At 45.4% G+C, this 16,037-nt stretch overlaps 1 protein-coding gene and 1 long non-coding RNA gene across 4 annotated transcripts; one reads left to right on the plus strand and one right to left on the minus strand.

Annotated features, from left to right (window-relative positions):
- Positions 1-969: 969 nt before the first annotated feature.
- LOC147527623 (uncharacterized) lies at positions 970-8,957 on the plus strand. 2 transcript variants are annotated; one of them, XR_015222589.1, is made up of 4 exons: positions 970-1,251; positions 2,147-2,210; positions 7,270-7,422; positions 7,822-8,957. It is a non-coding gene; the product is annotated as an uncharacterized LOC147527623 (long non-coding RNA). The 2 variants fall into 2 exon arrangements; XR_015222590.1 differs by lacking the exons at positions 970-1,251; positions 2,147-2,210 and adding an exon at positions 3,036-3,059.
- GDF9 (growth differentiation factor 9) lies at positions 2,548-4,775 on the minus strand. Of its 2 annotated transcripts, none has more exons than XM_086621463.1 (2): positions 4,346-4,775; positions 2,548-3,497 (listed from the first exon to the last, which is right to left on the minus strand). In XM_086621463.1, the coding sequence occupies exons 1-2, from the start codon at positions 4,773-4,775 to the stop codon at positions 2,548-2,550; spliced, it is 1,380 nt and encodes a 459-aa protein (XP_086477589.1). The 2 variants fall into 2 exon arrangements, with proteins under 2 accessions (XP_086477589.1, XP_009984449.2); XM_009986147.2 differs by having other exon boundaries at positions 2,548-3,500.
- Positions 8,958-16,037: the final 7,080 nt, after the last annotated feature.

Raw genomic sequence — 16,037 nt, forward strand, 5'->3', positions numbered from 1 at the left:
CGTTCCGGAGGTATTTCTGCAGCTGTGGCGCAAACGCTTAAAGAAGCTTTTTGCTGCTGTGGCAAAGAAAGAGTTAACTGTTCCTTTCCTCCCTGGCAGCGCAGTAAAGCTGAATTCCCGCTGTTTGAAAGGGATCGGAGTGACGCTGTGCTGGGCGGTTGGATTTAACCCAGTCAAGCGTGGCCCAGGCCGCAGGTTGAGGTTTGGTTGTTTTTTTTTTGTTTGTTTGACATCAAAATATTTGCCTTGAGCTTGTGAGAAATAAGGAGAAAATTTCGCTTTTGCCTAGAGTTGGTTAAGAAGGCGTAACAAGGACACTTAATGGTTAAAAATATAGATATAATCCCCCAGAGCGGTGGAAGAAACTGAGGGACTGGAGCCAGCTGGAACCAGAGGCGGGGGGGAAGTTCATGCTGATGAAGACTCCTGACTTCATCCACATCCACCCCCCAGGACGACCACCAGGACAGTAAACACTAATTGTATTGTCTCCTCCCTGTCCCCGAGGTAATGATGAATAAGGGGGCTACAGGAAAGCTGGAGAGGGGCTTTTTACAAGGGCGTGTAGTGACAGGACACGGGGTAATGGCTTTAAACTGAAAGAGGGCAGATTTCGATGGGATCTAAGGAAGAAATTCTTCCCTCTGAGGGTGGTGAGGCACTGGAACAGGTTGCCCAGAGATATTGTGGCTGCCCCATCCCTGGAAGTGTTCAAGGCCAGCTTGGATGAGGCTTTGAGCAACCTGGTGTAGTGGAGGGTGTCCCTGCCCATGGCAGGGGGGTTGGAACTGGATGATCTTTGAGGTCCCTTCCAACCCAAACCATTCTGTGAGTCTATGGTTGATGAGTCTGTAACGAATTACAGTATAAATCACCCACTGACGGCGGTGTCAGCGCCTCTGGCTACGACCGTGCGCCCAGCGCTGGGATCTTTGCTCCACTGACTCTGTCCCCAAATAAACTACATGAAAACTATTTACGTGGGCTCGTTTCTCACAAGCTTTTGGTATTTATTTCAGACGTACCTTCAATCAGAGCCCAAGCGAGCGCTATTTTTAGTACAATGATTCCAGGCTGATGCAATCTTCAGTTAGGAAGATCGTTTGGATGGAAGTTGCGTGGCTTTGCCAGGTTGTGTCGCACCCCTGCGGAGTGCTTCAGACCTGGAGAAGTGTCACACCAGCATGGACCAGTGCAGAGTCAAAGGTGAACCACTGTCACGGTGACACCGAGTCACACACAGTCCCACAGGTTCGGTCCTTTCCCTGCCAGCTGAATTTCCAGCCGAAGGCCTGTGGAATTCACAGGTCAGGATGGAAGGTTAGGAGCTGGTCAGGCAGCTTTCTGTGGAAGGTTAAGGCATTTTCATGTCAAGGCATTAGCAAGTCATCATTTTAGAGGCTATTCTTAACGAGTTTTGAAAAGACAATGCTGCTCCATATCCTTTTATTAAAAAAAATAAATATAAAACTCCCTACCAAAGCTGGGTTTTATGTCTAAGCCCCAGGTAAAGCCCTCTTAGCTCAGGTCCCCAGCCTGAAACCAGCATTTTTGACAAAACTCTTCAAACTAGAAAAGCCTAGGAGAAAATAAATGGATCGCAGTAAAAACTCGGTTTGAAAGCATGTAGAATTAAGGCACTGGTACTGACAGTTTGAGTGTGAGAGGAAACAAGGCTGTGGCCCCACACCTTCAGACTACTGAACCAAATTAAAAGCATGTAATTCATTAATGTAAGAGGCTTCAAAAAGCCGCCTTTATTTTCTTAAAGCTGCCAGTATGGAACATTTCTCCATAATTTCACATGCAAGTAGCAGTGCTCTCACCACATGAGCAGCTCGTGGTTTGTTCATGAACTGGACCAACTGTTTCATTCTAACAGCTCACCAGTACGCCGGTGCTCATTCTTACTCAAACAGTTCAGTGATTTTTCACAAGTTACCACACAGCTGTGCCTAAATTCTTACCACCCCTTGTGGAGAAAAGGCCAAAGGGCATGACAGAAAAGCAAGAAACAATCTTGGAACTTCTTACAGAACTGTAGGAAGAGTTGTGCGCTTGCTTGGGGGAACTGGGAAGGCGGTAGGGAAAGAGAGTGAAAACTGGGAAAGTAATTTTGACATTAAAGACTTTCGTCTCTTCCTAGATGCTTGCTGGAGACGCCATGCAAAAGATTTCTTTATGTAGAGGAAGACCAGCAGGCACTGAATGTAAGTGTGTGCATGATAGGCATTTATTTCTTTTTTTTTAAATCTGTAACAAAACAGCTTAAAATAGGCATCTGGTAGTTAAACCCTTTTCCACACTTTAAATGCAAAATTATTCCAATAAAAATATATTTACATTTAATTTCATGTTCTAGAAAGGCTGAGTGGCTACAAAAATAGGTGCTGTGATGTAAATCCCTTCTACTAACTCAGTGCTAAATCCTAACTGGTTTCATGGAGCTATGAGAATGACACAAACGATACTCGGTGGTCATAGCTACAGATACTCTGAGAACGCAAACCCACCCAAACCCGGAGTCAAACCGAGCAGGGCTCGCCCCTACCGACACGTGCACTTGGTGGCAATCATGTCCTCGTACTCCTTGTAGACGATGGAGCCGTCAGGCTCGATGGTCAGCACACTGAGCGGGCTGTACTCGGCCGGGACACAGGAGGGCTTCGGGACAGAGGGGTCCAGCGTCTCGTATATGATGTTCTGCACCATGGTGTGCACGGGAGAGCCGTAGCGGTGCCCCACCACCCGTGGGCAGTCGCCTTGGCAGTACTGGGGGCTGTACCTGTGTGGTGCTATTATCCACTTGTCCCATTTGAGTTGGCTAAAGCTCAGTCGGAAGTTGTGGAGCTCACACTCGTTCTGAGGGAACAGAAATTGTTTGAAATACTCGCTCAGATTGTAAGGTGGAGTGGCTGGTGCTCCTTTCGGATTCTCGTCTCTTCGCTGTCGAGAGGCCCTTTTACCCTGTGAATTCCCTTTTTTTTTGTCACCCATAGGATCAACAAGCAGAGTATTCCTTTGCCTGGGCCGCGCTGGGTTTTTCCTTCTGTGTCCGAGTGAGTTCCACCTGTGATAAGCTTGCTCACTGGTATCATTGAGATAGAGAAGAAGAGAAGGGGGAACCAGTGCCATGTTCATGGGGTTCTCCAGTTTAGTGTACTGTTGTGGGTCACCCATCAGACAAGTGAAGTTCACAGCCATATGAATGTTCCTCCTCTTAGTAGCAATTAGAGGCTGGAGAAAAGAAGTCACATCAATCTCAACCCACTTGCGTTTTCTAACTTCAACGTGCAGGCTAAAAGCTAGAGCGTGTGAAACACTGGGACATGCTTGGCCAGAAAAATCCTGCTCCTTCACAGATAAATGGCACGTGCATGCAATGGGAGAAGAAATGGGAGCGGACGTGTCAAAGGAATAGAGCAAGACAGACTTGAGCAAGTGCTCTAGAGCAGTAACACGGTCCAGGTTGAAGAGTAAATCCACAGAGTGAACGTCTCCTGAGAAGGGAAACAAAATCCAGTGAGTTAGTGCGTCCTAATTCTCCACCCAGGCACGAATACTAAAGCGTAGCACATAGCTAGAAATCATTCAGCAGCAGAAGAAACCAGTTTAGGTGCCCTCTCTTACTTCCATTGTATGGAACTTCTACTTTGGTCAGGGACATCAGATTTGAAAGTTAAGAAATGACAACAAAACCCAAGAAACCCTGCAATTTTAAGGGGTATTAGGATTCGTTTCATTAAAAAAAACAATGCAAGAGTAAGTTAGCAGTGGTCTTTTCAGCATTGATATGGGGAAGCAGGAGCTGGGCACTGTAGATGCTCTTCACTTAGGGCTGTTCACACATTTGGGTTGTGATTCTTCCCTGGCAAACGTACAAAGCAAGGAGAAAAGTCATCTTGCAGTGGGATTCCAGCAGTTTGTTCCAAGTCTCGTTACAGTGCCATGTTTTTGTGGCCTTGGAAAAGCAGAACCAAGATGGGCAGCAGAAGGAGATGTGACGCCCGATACACCTAACCATTTTTTCCACTTTTCTTACTTTACTTAGAACTGATCAGAGAGTGTTCTCTGACTCATGGTAAGATGAATCAGCCTGAAACATCAGTGTGATCTTGAACTTGATACCATTTACGTGGCATTTCCCAAACTTGGAGAAGTCTATGTTTAATAATATTCAAGGAGAAGCAGATTATGAAAAACTCCTACGCTTTGAGAGAAGAGCCCTCAGGATCAAAATAGCAACAACTCTAAAGAAATAAGCTGGTTTTAGATCATGCTGCAAGCATGGAGCACACGGCACACCCCCATTTAAGCTTTGCAGCCAAGGTCCCCCCACACCTACCTTTCCTTAGGTCTCTGTGGTGGTGCTTGCATTCAGAACACGGGGTGAAAAGTCGAACGGTGTTGTAGAGGTGGCTCTTGTTGGCTTTTGGGATCCCCTCCTTGGTAGCAGACATCTTGTACAGCCTCTTCATGTACCGAAGGGCTCTGGAGTCTGGCTGCAGCCTGGGGGCCTCGCTTTCCCAGCTCTGGCGCCCCCGGTCAGACAGCACCTTGAGAAGGGGAGGCAGGAGGGCATAGCCACGTCTCATGCCTTTTGGCAGCCACAACAACGGGTTGAGGTCACTGGCAGCATCCTCAGGAGCCACCAGCAACCCAGAGGTCTTGTCAGGCACCACACGGCCCCTGGAGTGGGGGGAACACTGGATGCTAGAGGAAAGCCAATGAAGGCAGCAATAGAAACAAACACAAATTCTCCAGGTGCTCTCCATGTTCTTTAGGGTTAGCGGCCAAAAAAATCACCTCCCCTAAAATATTCCAGAAAAAAAGAGTGCCTGAGCCCAATCCCTTATATATGTTGCAGCTGTAGAACGGGAGGGAGGCTTCTTTCTGATTAGACACCAAAGAGAAGGATCTGCAGCTGGCTAATGAAACCACGTGCTGGTTTGCATTTAGACTCGAGCCTTTGCCCACGACAGCACATGATTAAACAAAATCCTTGTTCTGAGTTAACGTTTTTCACGTGGGAAATTAGAGAACGGGAGCGAGTGCCTCCAGAGGGAGCTGGGGAGACAAGTTAGCAGTGGCTGGTCTAACTAAAGCCACGTTTATTTGCCCAGCTACAGAAGGTGAATATTATTGCTCTTAGCAATAATAAGGTAACAAAAACAAGAAAGAAATTTTTTTTTTCTTAACGTATTTCTCACATTTCACTTTTCTGTGGACAGCAATATCCACCTGAGAGAGAGGTAGCTGTGACGGTAGTACCATCAGATGCGTTGTCATTCCAGTACACAGCATGTATTTACCTCCAGTCTGATGTGAGGCATCCAAAAAGCAGAATGCTTTTTCAGTCAGTATCTGATATCTGTGGAGTGTGCTCCAAAAGACTCCAAATGGAGTCATGTTGGTTGCCTCAGAAATATTTAGAAACTCTCGTAGCTGAACGAAACGGAAAGGATGGATTTTGGTTTTGTTTCGTTAGGAAAATACAGAGGCAGGAAAATCTGTTTTCATGACTGTTGTGTTTAGTTAGAGCTTTGCTCTCAATAGTCTAGTGAAATGTCACCCATAATCCGACTTTCACATCTTTAGGCTTCTGAATAAAGATTGCTTGTTTGGAGAGTGTTTAACTGACTTACAAAAACGTCAGTCTGGCATTCTTTGATTTGCAGGGGAAGCTGAATTCAGGTAACAATCTATAATATGAAACAATATAACCTTTTCTGCTAGATTTCTTAAAGCTGATTTGGTTGCAATAAGAGGGGGATACTGCCACTTCTAAGGTCAGCTATGTTTAAACTGGTTTGCATAAGGCGATCTGTACTTTGATTCATTTCAAAAATATATCCTTCAGACAGGCATGCTTGCACCAAACAAGCTCGTCTGCTCCCTCCCTCGTGAGTTTGAATTAGTCTCACTTTACATTCGTTTCAGACAAAAGTAACTACAGTTTCTGCTGTTCCGTGACAATTTAAGCCGCCCTCTCACCCGACCCTCTTCCAGAAACCAAACGTGCATTCCTGCTCTCTCCTTCGCACTGACTTTTGATGTTATCAGATCTTGTGGTGGGTCCAGCCAGCGAGCTGAAATGGTAGGAAAATAATCCAACATAAAGTGGATATTTGCTTTACCTTACTAAAACCAATGGACAAGCTGAGAACAATTAAGCCTATCTTGAGTAATCCAGGGCTGAACAGGACACGAGTGGTACTTCTGGATGCTGAAGGCATAGCAAATCCTTAACTATTATTCTGTAGGGTGAGTGCCAGAATAATCTTGCCTATTTTTATATATACATTGCACTGAAGAGAGTGTTCTTAAACATGTATCTTTTAAAAATTTCACTGAAGTAGACTGAAAAGTTCATGAAACAGGTGAAAGGACATGAAGATAATTTTAACTGTAGATTTAAACCTAGCCCTAACCAGAGACAGCCCGCTCTTTTGCATAGTCTCACGGCCTGATCATAAACCTCCCACATTTATTAGCTGACTTGTTGGAAATTTAAGCAGAGGAGTCAAAGTCCAAATATATCCAGCTTGGACTGATGCATCACTGAGGAGGCACCTTCACGGACTGCAATGACAGGGAGAAACCCGGTGCAGACTGCCTCGTGCTCCGCTGGCCAAGCTGGGAGCTGCTGTCGCGGTGGCTGCAGGGCCACCATGGCAACTGCTTCTCATCTCGTGGGCAAGGATAATGCTAGTTAGCGTCCTGCCGTGCTTTGGGGTAGAAGAAGGCTAAATCTTGTTTATTTTCCTTCATCCTGGTGTCTGACTGGGTGGACTTGGCAGCATTAGGTTCATGGCTGGACTCAATGATCTTAAAGGTCTTTTCCAAGCTAAGTGATGCTACGATTCTACGCTTCTAGATGCTGTGGAGGCTTTCAAAGGATCCTAGGGCTAAGTTTTCACATTTTTAGTAACTGGTTGGTCTAGACCTGTGGCAATGTTCAACAGGTCAGTTGATTTGACTATGGCATGTTGACTGCCTGACCCTTTAGAAAATGTGATCATTTTCACTGCATAAATAGGAGCTAAAATGCTCCGAGAGTGGCTGTGGGAATGCAGGGATTCTTAACAGTACTGAAGCCATAGAGTCTTCCCATGAATGTATTTATAACTTTAGGCAGTTCTTGAGCAGCTTCTGACAAACTGGACTTCCTTCGCTCTGCAGTAGCCTATAATAAAGAGGGAGAAAACTGGAGTTTATGTTGCCGTTGATTTTTTCCTCTGAAACCCTTATTTTTTTTCCTCTGAACAGATTACCGATCCAGCACAGTCACAGCAATCCCTCAGTGCAGAACTGAAGCCCAGAGAGTTGCAGGGGAGCCGGGAGCTGGGGGAAGGAATGAAAGAGGAAAGAGAGAGCCCTGTAAGCCACCCTTGCTGCCAAAGCCAGTTTATTGTCCAAATTGTGAGTTTTTACTGGACTTCGAATTTCTCAATACATGGACACATTTGCTGAGGTTTCTAAGTTTCAGTTATATTTGAGTGAAGATTCTGGCCCATGTGCGCCTGTGGGCAGTTGCAAATACATGTGTACAAGCATTTAAGATACTAAAGACTTGTTTAGTAAAACACAATGTCCAAGGAGATTAGTTTCATCATATCTTTTTAAAATACAGACGATTATTAGATTATTTGATACTCTTATGTTTTGTATATCTTAAATATTTATTCTCTATATTATTAATTGTTACATTGTTGCAGCAGAAACTGTATTTTCTTTTTTTTTTTTCCTGGGAAACACTGAGTGAGTACCTAGTCTGCACTGCAGTGAACTAATGATGATTTTTAAATTCCTGTAAAACAGAGCTGAAGGATGTGCAACTTTGCCCTGTAGCCAGATATCGACGTTTGTTGGTTTCCCCAAGGGAGCAGAAGCATTCATCCCAGGTACAGCTGTTATGCCCTGCTAAAAAGAGTGGTTTTGGCTCCCTGAGCTGATTCCATGGACTTTGAAACACCAGGAGCATCAGATGCTCCCTGCAGGGTCCACTAATAATGTTGCAGAAACTTAACTAAGTGCCCTTGCAGAGTGACAGCCGAGTTGCGTGCCTGCTGCACAGATGTGAGCTGTAGCGGTTTCTAACAACTGGAAGAGAAGAAATGTTTCCTGTTCTTTCTAATAGCTTCTTCCTGCCATAAACCGAAAAGATCAAACAAATTCTTTTAAAGAACACATACATATATACACGTCATTGTTTGACAAGACAGAATCAGAGCTAAAAAGTGATGTACTGCTGATTTTATGACTATGGTGTAAACCAGATTTATTTTTATCACTGATGATGGCAGCCTGTGCTCCAGCCAGCCCACTTTCATCCCCGTGATGACAACACCAGCAATCCCTTCAACCAGTGACAGCCACGAGACTGGGCTCCCTTTGCCTCTTAAAGCTCTTCTGTGTCAAGAGTTTGGTTTACACCTCGCTCACACATTGCTTTTCAACATCCATGTGATGATGGGGGAAGAACGTAGATATTCAGTGCTAAAGTATGGCACTCACCATTCTACCTGCTAAGCAAACGTCACATGGAAAACTAGTAGGTTTCTCCCCGTTGTAATCAGATATTCTTCAAAAATAAAAAAAAAAAACAGAGGGAGCTCGTTCTCTGAGAAGAAACAACAGCTGCAGAAAACAGCTACAGTAGGTAGCAGAGCAGGGCTCCTGGAGGGGCCTTCACCAGAGGGACACCTCCGTTCCCATTGTCTGTAGGCTGCCTAGCACCTAGCAGGTGTAGAGCAAGAGTAAAAAAGTGAAGGTTTTGGTGTGCACTGTTTGCAAAGAGTGGAATCTCTGACATTGGCTTGTTTCAGGTAGGTCTTCGAAAAGCCGTTGCAGGGAAAGTTTTGTGCATATTTACAAACGTGACTGCCCGTGCAGAACCGGGATGAGAGAGTCTTTTAATATAGTTAAATTTTCATGGAAATAAAACTCCTGAAGCTGATGAACAAACTGTCATTTGTTTGCACGTGCTATTTCTGTTACAGCATCCATAAAACACGGCTTTCAGGTAAAGTCTTAGAATCCGTTTATTCCAGTCTAAAGGCTGCTGCTCTCAGGGGCGGGTTCTGCCTTTTCCCCTGTGTGGGTGGAATGGTTTTCACCTGCTCTGGGAGCTGGCTGGCTCGTTCCCCAGCTGCAGGCTCGGCAGAGTTGTGGGCAACTCGGTGTGTGCTCTGTGTTAAGGAGGAAGGCTGGAGGCAGTGACCTGCTGCCTGCTGCTTTGAGAGCACGTTATGGTGAGCTCGATTTAGGTACAATGTGAGGTTACACACTGCTGTAGTCAGCTGTGGTTTGATGCTAAAGGCATCTAGAAAGATTCAGTGAAAAAGTGTAAATGAGTAGGTAGAACTTTGTTGAGTTTTTTGTTTGTTTTTATTTTTCCCCTTCCTGTTCACAAACATGCAGGCAGGATTGCAGGAGTTATCTCCCTTTTTTTTTTTTTTCAAAAAGGAGAAAGAAAATATTTGGAACAAACTATTTTAAAAAGAAACTGGTGTCTTGTATTGGGTATTCTTCTTGCCTTGCTGTACTGGTGTGGAAAGCTGAGTTTGCTGAGGTTGCTATGATCATTTTCAGCTTTCCTGGTGTGTTTTCCTGCCTGGCAAGATCTTGTTTACAAGCTGGAGAGCAAAGAAACCCCTGAAGGATGAAAATTGTGAAAAATGGAGAGCTGCCTGCTGCTGTTACCTCAAACCTCGCCTGAGACAGCCTACAGGGCAGGTGAATTGCTGTGTGCCAGATGTAATTTTTTTCCCCAGAAATGTTTTTATTGCTCTTAAATAAAATAGCCGTTCTTGCAGTATCTCTGCCAGAGGCTTCAGGTGTGACTGTAATGCAGGAGTCAGGAAACTGTTTTTCTCTTTGTTGGAGTCCTGTTTGTTTTACACTGCTATCAGATAGGGTTAAGATGCGAGTCCTTATGTGACCCTTCGTGAGAAAAATGCCAAATTATCATTTAGCATCTTAAAATTGCAAAAAAATAAATTCCGGAGTGCTGTTTTTTTCCCAGTCTCCCTGTTCTCACCCTCCCTACGCAGACACGCTCCCGGTGTGCGACTGCGTGTCAGGTTTGCGGTCGGACTCGAGCTTTACGGGTCTTTTCCAGCCGGCGTGACTCCGATTCCATCCTGCGAGCCGGCGAAATCCCGACCGTTGCTGTGATTTTTTTTTTTGGGGGGGGAAGGGGGGGGTGTCGCACACCGTTCTGCCCGGTGTTGGCGGGCTTTCTCCCCCCTTGGCACGAGATGCGGCTCGGAAACCCGACTCATTACCCTGACCCCACCTCCGTGCCTCCCCCGGGCCGGCCCTGCCCGGTGCCCTCGCGGGCTACAAGGGGCCCGGCCGCCGCCGGGCACGGAGCGGTGCGGGCAGCGGTGCCCGCTGGAGCCGCCGGGGGTCCGGGTAAGTCGGGACGGGGCGGGAGGGGGGGATGCTCCGGGGCGGCTTTGTCCCTGCGGACCCGGCGGAGGAACGGTCGCGGTGCTGCTCCGCGTTATTTAAATTAACTGGTTTTAATGACCGTAACGCGCGCACCCCGCTGGGAACCATTCGCCGTCGGGAAGGGGGACGGGGGTGTCCGCAGGGAGGAGGAGGAGGAGGAGGGGTCAGGAATGTCGGAGGGGGAGGAGGGGAGCGAGCGGTGCTGCGGCGAAGCCGCTGGAAGTTCCGTGAGCCCTGGAGATGTTCGGAACCTACAGCGGCGTTTGCACGCAGCCGTGATCGGGATTTTCACGAGGAACCGTGCAGCCCTGACCGCTCCTGGAACAGTCTCGGATCAGCCAGGCGAGTACTGGTCGCGTTTCTCCGGTATGCTGGTCCTAATGGTGTGTTTGGTGTTCAAGGCGCGCTGTCTGCTAAGAACAGAAGTGTTTTTAAAAACTATTTTCTCTAACCTGATGTTGTTTCGGCGGTAAAAAGCAGCCTTTCATAGCTCAGGTTGCGCTGGGTTACAGTACTAAACAGTCTGGATGTGTAACAATGGGGCTTATTTACGCTGGCTTCGGCAGGAGGGTTTTTAATCTTTCTATGAATTTAAAGACCTGAGCTAGGTAATTATTTCCTGCAAAAATCGCCGGGGCAGTAATTGCCTGGACCCTCCTTTTCCTGTTGTGCAGAGACGTGTTAGTGGGATTCTTCTCTCAGAAGGAAGGTCCCTGAGCAGCGTTTAATGTCAAGAGTGAAGCAGTGGCAGGTAGAAACCGAATGTATTTCAGTGAAGAAGTGCATTCTAAAGAATTCCAAACTTTTGTGTTCAGTGTTTTGCAAAACATTGATGAAGTGATGTGTTTAAAAAGTAGAGACATCCCCTAATCGTGTGCTCTTGAGTGTGAAAATTAGTGAGAAAGTATTGAAGTGAAAACTGGAAAAACAATTGGAGTGTGCATTTAGAAAACAGAAATCCGGGTTGAATAAACAGGAGAGGTGAGAGAAAGAAAAGTGTTTTCGAGTGTGTGTGGGAGGGAATCACGTCAGACGTTCCAGCCGTGCACAAATGCTGAGAGAACATGCAAATGTGTTTGTTTATGGATTTGCCCGAGAGGGTTTTGTGCCCTCTGATCCTGTCTCGTTTGGCCTTAGTGCTCAGGTGCAAGTCCAAACGTGCCAAGGGCCAAACTCACTCTGGGGGCTGCTCAGGCCTGCCAGGGTCCTGCCAGCTGGGCAAACTGTGGAAACTGGAAAGCACCTGGAAGCATCCTGTGAAAGGTACGTCAGGATGGGGCTGGGGCATGGGCTGCTGAGCACCCCTGCTTGGGCACCCCGAGGGGTGCCTGCCCCAGCCTGGGCATGGCCTCAGAATCTTTACTTGTGGCTCCAAGTTGAAGGGTGAAGGGCTAGTGCTGTACGTGCCACCAGGGCTTTGGTACTCTCAGTTGTAGCACGCTCATTTCCTTATTCTGGCTTTGCCAGGTTTTTCAGCTGAGAATTTGCATTTGGGTTGTTTGCTTTGCCCAGAATTTGGGGAAAACGTGGACAAAATGAATCCTGTATTTCTAAGAAGCAGCTTAGGGGAAAAAAATGATGTCTTGCTTATTTTTAATACTTCTGACCTGTCCCTGAAAAACTTTGTTTCCCACGCCTTGGAGAAGGGAACTAAATTTTATTTTGCATGAATTTGCATCAGGGATGTGCTTTTTGTAGTTCCCTCTGAAAATCTTCCCAAGTCTGGCCACTTAATAAGTCTGAAAAACGCGTGTGCTTTGATTTTTTTTTTTATTTTTTTTTTTTAACTTAAATGTCTGAAGATTCTGTCCTCAACATACTGGAGTCTCCAAGAGCTTCCAGTTGTGGCTGGGCTGACTGTGCCAGTCCCAAAGCATAAATGAAGATGCTGCCTTTGACCTGTGTCTTCGGATGATAAACCAGATTGTCGCCATCGTGGCTGGTTCCAGTTGCCCTCAGCCAGTTTGGAGCTAAGAGCTGGCACTGGCTGAGCCTGCTGTGGTGACTTCACAGCAGACTTGCTGGCATAAAACAGTGAAAATGGATTTGTAAAATAATTGAAGGGTGGGGCAGACACAGAGTTCTGTGAGTGTTCTTTTAACATGATTTCATATGTATAGAATTTTAATACAGAGTGAACTAAAAGCAAAGGAGAGAGGGGGAAAAGAGCTAATCATCCTTAGTTCCTCTTTGTTTATAATGTTTTCCTAATCTTAGATATTAAAATGAAATTTTAATTTCTTTAGAAGTTATTTGCAAAGGAAAAAATGTAGTCAGATTTGACATCAATGATATCTTGTAAACTTTATTCTTTGAAAAATTATCTCTACTTTCTATTACCTGGGTTTTCATCTTTCTGGTATTGTGGTATCAGCTCACTGTTTCTGCAGGTATCATGCAGAATATTCTGGAGATCCAGATTTCCACTGCTGGTGCTGGAAGCGTTGGCCAAGTGCAAGGCACTCCTGATCTCGCTGCCTCTGCGTTCCCTGCATTCAGCAGAGCGTTTTGCTCTTTTTTTCCAGCGCACCGTTTGTACCCTCAAGCAGGAGAAGGCAAATGTAAACTTTCTCTAAACCAGGGATGTGTTTATCTGAAGGGAACGCACAAGATTAATTGCTTTGGATGTTTTTGGGTTTCTTTGGGTCTGATTCAAAATGGTAAAATCGAGGTGAAGAGGCCGTCTACTTCAGTGGGCCTTGCAAAAAACTTTTTAAAGGATGGCAACGGAACTTAACATCATGTCAAGTTATGTACGTCTTTATGAGTGAAAAAATGCACTTAAATATCCCATAAGTAATCTGACAAATGCATTTTCTGGTGACCTAGAAGATCCTTCGCTGTCAGCAGGGTGGTGATTTTATGGTTTAAAGCGTTTTTAGTTTTTGGCATTGAACAGTGCTGGGTGCTAAGGTGTGAGAGTGAAGGTCTGATGGTGTGACCTGGGAGTGAACTGAGTTACACCAGTACTGAGGATGATGCTTCTGCTGATTCAGGGGATGTCCTGCTGCTATGGTTGTACGAGGCACATCAAGCCAGAATGGGAACCAGATATTTAGAAATTACGCCCAAACAGTCCTGTGCATCACCAGGAGTGACACAGAATTGCTCCATGTGCATGCATGGGTGTAGGCTGTGTGTCTCAGAATGAGATTTATAATTTTTTCCTATGCAAATTGACAGAGTGCCTGTGCTTGCTCTCATAGACATGCATCCTTCTGTAAGTACAAGGATGGCCCACCTTCCTGCCAGGACCGCGGTTCGCTCAGGGAGGTGTTTGGTACAGGGTAAAGATGTGCTGCTTGTGCTTCGTGTCTGTTGAAGTGACCTGCGTGCTGGGTAGGACAGCCTGGGGGTCTACCAGGAGCCTTTTGCTGTCCCCAGGGACTCGCCTCTGACACTGGAAACACCCGCAGAATAATGAGAAATGTCAGAACGTGACTCAAGAATGAATGGCTTTCCAACTGCTGTGTAGGAATACGTGAAGTGTCTGAGCTTGGGAAATCTTCATTTGAAATCAGTCATCAAATGAAGAGCAGAAAATGTGCAAAGTAAATGAATGTAATTAATCAAATGAACTGGTCGTAAGCAACTGTAAGTTAGCAGACTGTTTCAAAACATGGTCTTGTCGACAAAAGACACGGTCAAATCAAAGTTAAGCCAACCACATACTTTCTTTCTCCTTCCTTCCTGTTCTTTCCAGCTCACCCTCTTTTACAGGCGTTTCAGTTGCCTTTTTTCCTGTCTTCTCTGATGTGACCAGCTTCCATCAGCCCTCAGGAGGAACAGTAACAGTCCTGAGGCAGCTTTAACCAGGTCTTTAGGCATCCTGGAGTGAATCCATCGGACTCGAGCAGTCTGAAGACCTGCAATTTATTCAGCTTGCTGAGCTGTGCTTTCCCCGTTCCAGGGTGAGCCTTGCACTGTGCTGGTAGTTTTTGGTAATGACCGGCTCATTTTTGGCCTTTTGAACAAAGACTCCAGCCTACTCAGCAAGAATGCTCTTCCTCCTCACCAAGTCAAGAATACTTCATACTTCCCTTGCTTTTATTAGTTTAATTTTATTTTGTATCTTGGGCTTTCAGATGTTGTTCGTGTCTCTCTCTGCCTGAAGGGCCCCGCGTCTGCTGGCTCTTGCCGTGTCTGCCTGCCTGGGCTGCAGCTCTTCCTTGTCACTCTCGTATTTCCAAGCCCCAATCTCTTTGTCAAAACAAGTCCTGACTCCCCTAGTGTCACGTCTGATCTTTGTCTCCCTCTTCATCCTCCTCTGAATCAGCATTTCTGGGGTTTTTTTGGTGCCCCTATTTCCTTTACTGGCTCCTGCTTCAAGCCTCCTTGCTAGGACAACCTTATCCATCATTTTCCCTCTGGCCTAGCAGTCCAGCCTCAACACACTTTTGCTCTACTACATCCCACCTGATTGTTGCTCTCTGAATTTGGTGATTCCTTTGCTCCACCTGCCTGTGATCCAGGCAGCACAGCTGAGAGATGCTCTGGTTTCACTGGCTATCGATGATGCTGTGCTTCCAAAAGAAATTCCAAGAATACTGGATTGACTGCATGGAAACTTTAATACATCAAGTCTCTACTGAATTTATGCAAAGTGATTGTTCAGGGATTTAAATTCAGTCCCAAATTTAGATTACCTAGATTTCACAGATAAATCAAACCCAAGTGCTTGGTGCAATAGCTGTTCTTTGCCAGATTTTTCACCTGAACTTTAAAAGACAAGAGCTACTGTTTCATAAAGGATCATCAGGATTTTTTTTTAACCTTGAGAAAACAATGTATTATCTTGAGACTTGTTCCTAAACAGCTGGAACACTTCATCTGGCAATTTAGAAAAAGAACGTCAGACCCCGTGAACATGTCTCCAGCTGGAACACTCCAGTCAAATGAATAAACATTTTTAATAATAAGTACCTATAGCAGGAACCATGAAGCAGTGCTGACACGCACAGGACCTTTCCAGAATACACAAACCTGTATATTTTTCATCGTGAATTACGAAATGCCATCATTCCTCTTTGGGAGTTTATTCTTGGTGCAGCATTCCATGCATGGAGCCATATAGGATTATTTCTTGGATCATAGACTTTTCTGCACCTGCCCCTGTTGCTATATAGGGTCTTAGCTTCAAGAACAGAGAGAATTATGATCAGAATTTGAAAATAACATCTTTTTATTACTTCTCTGTCCAGGAGTAATCTGTATTGGGCTGTCCGCTAAGCCTGTATCTAATAACATTTCAGTCCTGGATTTGAAGCTAATGTTTCTTGTTAATGATTTTTTTATGAGAATAAATATAAATCAGCATTTTTTTTTTATTTTCTGAAAAAACCTACTAAAATAAAATTACAAATAAACATTTATTTTAGAATTGTCAACAAACTTTGCATGAGTTGTAAACCAAATGGTTCTCCAAACTGCCCTGTTCAGCTCTTCCCCTATCAGACCTTTTAAGGGAACAACGTTTCCAGTTACACAAGGTCTGATTTAGATTTATGAAAGTCCTAGAATGTGGTGCCCACCCTGCTTTGGCACGCTCAGAACAGCAGCGATGTGATGCCCCGGGATCT

Source organism: Tauraco erythrolophus, chromosome 16 (assembly GCF_009769465.1).
Source record: "Tauraco erythrolophus isolate bTauEry1 chromosome 16, bTauEry1.pri, whole genome shotgun sequence".
Lineage (NCBI taxonomy): Eukaryota > Metazoa > Chordata > Aves > Musophagiformes > Musophagidae > Tauraco > Tauraco erythrolophus.